Genomic DNA, 8,796 nt, shown 5'->3' with positions numbered 1-8,796 from the left:
TTTAAGTCACATGTATATGTATTTGTGTATATTTTATAGTTCATTTGTTGATATACCGCCTTTCTGTAAGGTTTGTGATTTCTTCCTGAATTTATTTATATTTATTTATTTTAAACATACCCCTTGAGCAAAAATGGATTCGTCCATAAACGCCCTGCGTATAATTGGCTATGTAGGCACAGGGTTGAGGCATGCACTCTAATTTATATTGTTGTAAACACCATGATAATTGAAATACTTGTTTTCCAGAAAGATTTCGTTGAAAAACGGTCGGCCATCTTGAAATTCAAAATAGCCGCCATCTATGGTCCATGACAATATTAAAATCAAATAGGTTGACATTTAAAACATAGGGTTAGCACTTGAAATTATGTCAATATCTGCTATAATAGTAGAGTTATAGTCATTTTTATTGTTAAAATGGCAGCCATTTTGAAATTCCAATATGGCGGCCAAGACGTTATCGAAAAAAAAATGGACCCTTGCATTAAAAATAATATTGCTTTGGGCAAGCCTATCTCGCGAAATGACACTAGGGACCACACTTTCTCGGTCGACTAATGTGGGCTATTTTTAGGAAACCCGGATACCTAATCGATAATCAATAATTAGTCCACCTTTCCTAATTCGATGAATGAACTTATGCTAGTTGTTTCATTTCGTCATCGTCTGATAATAAAATAATTTTTTTTTCATCATTTTTTATTACAAATCTCATATAAATTTACAAAAGAATGTACATAAAAACCCAGGTCAATAACTGAAAAATTTCAGATATATGCAGGGTAAAACAAAATTTACGAATAATTCACAAAACAATACTTGATTGAATAAACTGATTTAAAATTTCAATTAACCAATTTTCTTAAACTTCAACAAGTGAAGTGTCATCCTACGTGGTTTAATGACGGGCGTTATTATTTTTATTATTATTATTATTATTATTATTATTATTATTATTATTATTATTATTATTATTATTATTATTATTATTATTATTATTATTATTATTATTATTATTATTATTATTATTATTATTATTGTTATTATTATTATAATGACGATAATGATAATTATAATGACAATGATGATATTGATGATAATGATAATAATAGCCGGTAATGTTAATAATACTTACAATGAAATTAAGATATATGAAATCGGCCAAATGATCTCTGATGTATTTTCTTTCAACTTTTTACCTTTTTCGAGAGTCATATTGCTTTATCGTCTGAAAACAAAACAAAAAAGTATTAGTGTTTGTTTACAATATAATATGTCTACTGAAACACATTATAGCCTAACTTACCATGGAAATATGCAATTCAAATACAGGCGTCAGTGTAACATTTAGATTCTTTGGAGCTGAAATGGAATGACGGACTATACTATAAAATTATCATGACCTAGGTTTTATATAAACATCTATAACACCTGACATGTACAGTATTGATTTTTCATGCAGTCGTTCCAGCTGCTGACGATACAAAACAAAAATACAATTTACGATTTACTTGTAATGTTCTGTATATACATCGTTGTGTTGCACATTGGAAATTCCAGCACAATTAATTGAGAGTATTATTGTACTGCGGAATGCGCTTAAATCAATGCTCTCTTTCATATTATTATTTTTTGTAGGATGGGAAAATCCCACTGCGATGAGGAAAATAGTTTACCATTGTTCTTAATTAGGCATTAATGCCATATAAAAACCAAACAACTGGGCTTCTAGGTTCATAAGGCCTGTTGCAACCGAAAATGTAGAAAACAACAGTGTGGTGCATTTAGAGGTTGTAACAAGGCCTAAAAATGATGAATGAAGAGACGATCAACTGTTGTTTTCATATGGCTTCACACCTACGTGCTTTTTTATAAACACTAGGTCTGGCCTACATACTAGCCTACCTCTGTTTTACCAAGAAGATTCTATAATATATAACATAGCAATATTGATTTTCCATAGAGTTATGCTCTCTGTGCAAATAAATATTTAGCAATATTCTACTTGATGTGGAAATTTACGCCATTTTATTGCAAACAATAGCACATTAAACAATACATAGACCTACATTTGCATTATGTCACTTGCTCTACATTTTTTTATATGGTTTACGACCAAAGTTTGAGCTCTACGTCACTTACGTCAACTCTTAAGCCACAGGAAGCTGAAATCAGTGAATACGACCTAAAATTTAAATGCGTCAACTCCCGACAATGCTGTCTCTTATACACATCTAGATGTGTATAAGAGACAGATATAGGACCACTCGCTACGCGCTGTTTAAATTTTTATTCGTGTGGGGAAAATCCCAACATTATGCATGATGTCTTATGGTGACATCATGCATAGGCCTAATTATATAGCCTACCTGAAAACATCACACATACACCGTGTGACTAATGTGATGTGACGTTAGCCAGCAGGCTGAGGTTTAGTAGAATAAGAAGAATCTTTACTGAATATTAATCATTATTTAATAAACAACTTTTATACAATAGGCTATACATTAGGCCTACAATGCAAACATGGGAAAAATATATCTAATTCAATTAAATACAGTATATTATTACTATCCGCCACCCTTTCTCTTTTTCTGGAATGTAGGCCTACCATGATAATTTTGTTTGAAAAAAGCAATACGAAACAATAAAAATAATAAATCAAACTTTAGCAGTCATGTTGATTGGAAATCACCTCTAGTTTATTTGTAAAAAACTTCCCGCACGTCCACCATTAAAGAGTGTTTTTAGAGCTTCTCAACGGAGCTAATAATGATAAGAATAATAATAATAATAATAATAATAATAATAATGTTAATGATAATGATAAAAATAATAATATTAATAGTAATAATAATAATAATAATAATGGTAATAATAATAATAATAATAATAATAATAATAATAATAATGATAATAATAATAATAATAATAATAATAATAATAATAATAATAATAATAATAATAATAATAATAATAATAATAATTGGCACTTACGTCTGCCTAAACAAAAAAGATCTATTACGAAAAAGATTATTACCTAATAATCATCAATCAGCAGAGTACTCATGGGGCTGCTGATCGGAGCTAAAAATGTTTTCATCAAAGGTTCATGATTATAAAATCATACCAGGAAAGTATGAAATCTCATACCAGATTTATTTTCTTGTTTTTACAGTGGTTTCAGGATATTTTTAAAAGAAATTAACGTGGTAAAACCTCTCAAGTCTTTTATCACGTAAATTAACAGAAATTTTTATAAGGACCTTTTTTTTCTCTTTTTCTCAGGTTTGCTGGATCCGCCCCTAATAGCGATTGATCGAATGAATGATTGTTTGATAATACTTAATTATATTGGCAAAGTTTCATTGGAACTTAGATTAATACGTTCATGATTAGGCATGAAATGTACGCTAATGAAATGCACATCGCAAATGATAAGGTTGTTAATTTAGGAATTTTCATAAATATATGTATTATTTAATTTTCCAAAAAAAGTCATAAAAATATGTTTTATGGTATTTTGAAGTCAAACCATCATACACATCATTTGATAGATAATTTCATAGCTGTCGTATGATACCAAATATATTCAGATTGAATCATTTAGTAACGTACTCGTTTCAAAATACCGTTTTGAGGTAAAAAGTGTAAAATTTAACATATCGCGGGAGATGACCTTAACATACTATAACTCCAAAATAAAAATGGATAATGTCTGAAATTGTTATAGTTGTTTTATTTTGTATTAGTCAGTTTTTGAGAAAGTATCATACGAAAATTTGTAGCTTATTAATTTTAATATTTATTTTAATACGTTATTACATTTTGCCAAAAATTCATAGAAAATAGGGTTGTTTTGTTTTGTTTTTTTGGTAACTGTGTGTTCACAAAATCAATATAATATGTCCTCATATACATCATTTGATAAATAATTTTGATAGCTTTTGTATGATACCAAACATATTCCAGTTAAAGCTATAGACACCTGTATATTGCTGTCTATAAAACGAAGACCCTTAAGTATTTCTTGATATTCCTTATTTTATTCCGATGAAATAGGTATTTGGCAACTGTTTTATGATGATTTTGAAATATTTAATATGATAATTGAGAAATAATTGGAGGTCTTCGTTTTTAGGGTCTTCGGTATTCATTTTATAGACACCCATATAGAATGTTTATAAAACGAAGACCTTTGATAATTTCACAAACAAAAGTTCAAATTACCTCGTAATTATGATTTTGTGACAGCCTGGGGTATTATCATTAAAAAATAAGAGAAGCAAATGTGGGTCTTATTTTTTCGGGTCTTCGGTTTCGTCTTGTAGACACCCATATAGGGTATCTATAAAGTATTTCTTGATATTCCTCAGAATTTTTATTCCAATGAAATAATGAAATAGGTACTTGGCAAATGTTTTATGATGATTTTGAAATACTTTTAATAACATAATTGAGAAATAATTGGAGGTCTTCGTTTTGTAGACACCCATAGGCCTTGATAATTTCACAAACAAAACAAAATTTCAAATAATTTAGTAATTATGATTTTGTGACAGCCTGGTGCAATATTATTTTAAAAAGAGAAATCAAATGTGGGTCTTCATTTTCGGGTCTTCGGTCTTCGTTCTGTCAACACCCATATAGGGTGTCTATAAAACGAAGACCCTTAAGTATCTCTTGATATTCCTCATTTTATTCCAATGAAATGATAAAATAGGTATTTGGCAATAATTTTATGATGATTTTGAAATACTTTTAATAAGATAAGTGAGAAATAATTGGAGGTCTTCGTTTTGGGTGTCTATAAAACGAAGACGCTAAAAATTTCACAAACAGACGTGTGTGTGTGTGTGTGTGTGTGTATATTTTCTAAATTTTGTGTAGGACGCCCCCTATTTCGTGGCAGTACTTTTAGATTTTTCCATTGCCTGCATACCTTGCTGCATACAAAATCGAGCAGTCGGACTTCTTGCAGTTTTACACTCTTTGGTAAAATGTAAAACTACGGTACTCCATAATAATTTTGAAGCGTTGTAATCATTTTTATGATATATCGAGTACATCAAAATAATTTATATAATATACCGGAAGTTCAACTTATATTTACAATCGATCATGATATTTAATTATTGTGCAAATACAAGACCATGGTAATTAGAGATATGATTTAAAAAGTATATTTAACAAGTCTGCAATTAACACCCTTGGTTCTTTATTATTATAGATACTTAGTATGCATAGATAAATAGGCTAATCATTTTACAGTTTTATAAGTATCACTTATTTGCTCACTGTCACCTTTATTTTTGATAAGATAGAAGATATTATAATGATTCATGATGTTTTCCATTATTCTCGCTGATGAAGGCCACTAGAGTGGCAGAAAATATCAGTATTCTTAAAGTCTACTTTTAAAGCTGTTTCATTTTTTTCTATATATGTATATATATATATATATATATATAGATATATATATGTGTGTATATATATAATACACTAATATCTATCAATACTTTATTTTTGTTTTGGTTTGTTTATAACCCCCATTACTTTTCACCGCTTATGACAGCTTAGAGTAATTGAGTGGAAGTTACATAAGCTATGTGATAATTAGCCCTTAAATCTAGGTCTATCACAATATTATCCCCCGGACATTCCCATTCCCATCCCACTTTATAAAACACGAATTTAAATACAAGTAGTACATCAAGATTTATATCATCTCTTTTTACTAAATATTTATTAAATGATTTGCACAAGTAAAAACAATATTAAAATAGTAATATTTAAGTAACAAAAACAAACATAAAAAGACAATATGAATTACATACATTAAGCCATTAAGTTTACTAAATATAAATATAATTTGCTAATTTTTAGTTACTATCTTCTTCTTATATAAAATATATGTAGAACACATAGATCTCATAAGGTACTGATATGTGACATGTTACCAGCTCTACAGATACTTGGCGGCCAGTAAGGAAATGAAGGTTAAAGAAAATCCCAGATTTTTGCTCACTGCACTATTGCATAAATCTGTTGAGCAAAAGCACGAATATGACTTATCAAAATTAAAGCACTTATTATAATTACTATCCTCAGGTTTAGTATAACAGCCACGAGACACGTCCTCAGGCGAAGTAGTAACATATTTCTGGCGGGAAAAAGCAACATAATTGTTACTGTTTATTCATTTGTGCATGTTAAAAGTTTTACTGTAATTAATTATTAACATTTCTATGACCGCAATGAAGTAGTGCTACATTACATTTAATGGATCTTTCCGTAGTGTCAATCAAAATTTAAACAACTGACCAATCAGGACAGGGCCATGAACACGCGCGTGTCTATAACAAGCACACGTGTTGTCACCAAACGCACGTGTCTATGTTTTAGATGCTTCAGAGTTTAATACAAGACATGCTTTAATAGATATCCCTAAAATTACAGTAGATGCAACTATGACCATGTCAACATTTTTGAAAACGTAAAAATGAACTACATAGTGTTTTATTCTAAATACTCAATTGCATATCTTTAAGGATCATAAAAAAGTAGAAACCAAGACAAGGAAATAAGACGAAGGGATAATATCTGGTTGGATAACATTTGGAAGGCATTGTAATGGCATAGGAAGCAGAGTCGTGGAACCTATCGTCAAAAATGGAAAAAAAACTAGCAGCTGTACAACGAAAAATGAAAATGAGTATGCAAAATATCAAATATAAGAATAGAAAAACTAAAAAGTACTGGACATATGGATAGGACATATCTGCATATGGACCATGGCACATCAGGACAGACAACAGATGGAGTACAGTTACAGTCTAGACACAATTCATGAGAAAAAAAAAATGATGATGATGATGATGATGATGATGATGATGATGATGATGATGATGATGATGATGATGATGATGATGATGATGATGACGATGAGCCACCAGTTTAGCAAACTGAGCTGCTCTCTATACAATCGGTTATGAGTTACACTTACCCAACACACTTCATTTTCGGCACATGTCGTCTGTATAGATTTCGAACGGTCAAATTCTGAAATCCCACAGCTGCTACTGCATGTGGGACATGAATCGCTGCTGCATTTGTAGCATTTCAGACCCTTTGCTGAAAAAAAAACTTGAATATAGGCTAATCTAAAAATTACAAACTGATGCCTAATTATCGGGTATCTATCAAAACGAAGACCGAAATCCGAAAACCCCCAAAAAACGAAGACCTCTATGTTTCTCTTTTATTTTTATACAATAATAAACCAGGCTGTCGCAAAATCAAAATTACGAGACTATTTGGACCTCCGTTTGTAAAAAAATTTCCAAGGGTCTTCGTTTTGCAAATATGGGTGTCTACAAATATGGGCGTCTACAAAACTAAGACAAAAGATTTTAAAAAAAAACGAAGACCTCCATTTTTTCTCAAATATCTTATTGAAAATATTTCAAAATCATCATAAAACTATCGCCAAGTAACTCTTTCATTATTTCATCTGAGTAAAATAAGGAATATCAAGAAATAACTAGGGTCTTCGTGTTATAGCTAGACGCCCTATATGTGTGTCTACATAACGAAGACCGAAGAGCTGAAAAACGAAGACCCGCATTTGTTCTCTTTAATTTTAATGAAAATATATCAGTCACAAAGTCAAATTTACAAAGACCTATATTTTTCTTCTCTTTTATTTCAATGATACTACACCACAGGGGTGGCGCCAGCGGGGGAGAAGTGCAGGGCCTCCTCTCCTCTCAGGGAAAAACCATGCTGCAACGTTGTATTTCGTAATTTTCTGACATATCTATCCAATAATCATCGTTTTGTGTTTTTTGTGTAAGGCTGGTATTGTGAGAAAACAGTTTCAAATGTTCTAAACTACACTATTATACTGCTGTTTGCACATAACGACCGAAGCACTTTTGGTTTATAACAGTTCAACACTTTGCTGAATCTTCTTAAATTCAAGTCAAGTGTGAACGTTTCTGTATGTAATGTTCATAGCAAGTAAAATCATTATACTCACCAGAAGCAAAACAAAAGAGGATTAGAGGTACCACAGAAAACTTCATTATTGCTTCTCATAAACTGTGAATCACTAAAATTAAAACAAAAGTATTTGACATAATATTTGTCCATAATAGCGTTCCCCCCCCCCCTTTTTTTTTAAATCAATATTTCGATATTCAGATTATAGTTATACGCAACACCACTTATGCCCATTAGCAGCAGTTCCCTTCTTAACATCTTGGGTCCTGCGGCTTCATATAAGGACATTTGTTTGGGTCAAGGTAATTTTGTTATTATTAACACTAGCTGGCTGTTTTTCAGTTTCAGTTTTATTGGTTCTCACTTTTTCAACAATGGCACACACTATACAGTGGTGTGATCAAACAATAAAAAATAATGGTAAACAGAAACATCAGAGAATTTAACAAAAAATATTAAAGAAAAGAATAACATAAAAAGTACAAAATTCAAATCTCAATTGTGATAAATATTAAGCAAAGGTTGTCCAACGTTTAAGCATATGTATTGCAGCAAAAGCAAGTTTGAAATTAACTAAAACAAAACAGTGTTACAGCATGGGGTTACAGTATCGAACAATGAGAATACAGTATTATTATAACTAGGCAACTTATTAAGATACATAATAGTATTAATAAAAATTAACATACAATAAATGCGTACTGTATACGTACATAATACAGAGATATATATATATACATATAGGCATATATATATATATATATATTTATATATATATATAAGCAAAGC

At 30.4% G+C, this 8,796-nt stretch overlaps 1 protein-coding gene across 3 annotated transcripts in view; it reads right to left on the bottom strand.

Annotated features, from left to right (window-relative positions):
* LOC117103245 overlaps positions 1-8,796 on the bottom strand; it is a 36,876-nt gene that overhangs the window by 24,135 nt on the left and 3,945 nt on the right. The window contains exons 3-5 of one of the 3 annotated variants that reach the window (XM_033243806.1): positions 8,045-8,116; positions 7,010-7,137; positions 1,139-1,231 (exon numbers count right to left, since the gene is read on the bottom strand). In XM_033243806.1, the coding sequence (XP_033099697.1) occupies positions 1,139-1,218 (80 nt within the window). In that variant the 5' untranslated portion in view covers positions 1,219-1,231; positions 7,010-7,137; positions 8,045-8,116. Of the gene's footprint in view, positions 1-1,138; positions 1,232-1,309; positions 1,362-5,821; positions 6,167-7,009; positions 7,138-8,044; positions 8,117-8,796 lie in introns of those variants that run through there. The other 2 variants (XR_004444541.1, XM_033243807.1) reach the window with 2 other exon arrangements.

Source organism: Anneissia japonica, unplaced genomic scaffold (genome assembly GCF_011630105.1).
Source record: "Anneissia japonica isolate Jap-2015-1 unplaced genomic scaffold, ASM1163010v1 scaffold3873_len62190_cov132, whole genome shotgun sequence".
Taxonomy (NCBI): Eukaryota; Metazoa; Echinodermata; class Crinoidea; order Comatulida; family Comatulidae; genus Anneissia; species Anneissia japonica.
This window is presented reverse-complemented; position numbering and strand designations above follow the sequence as displayed.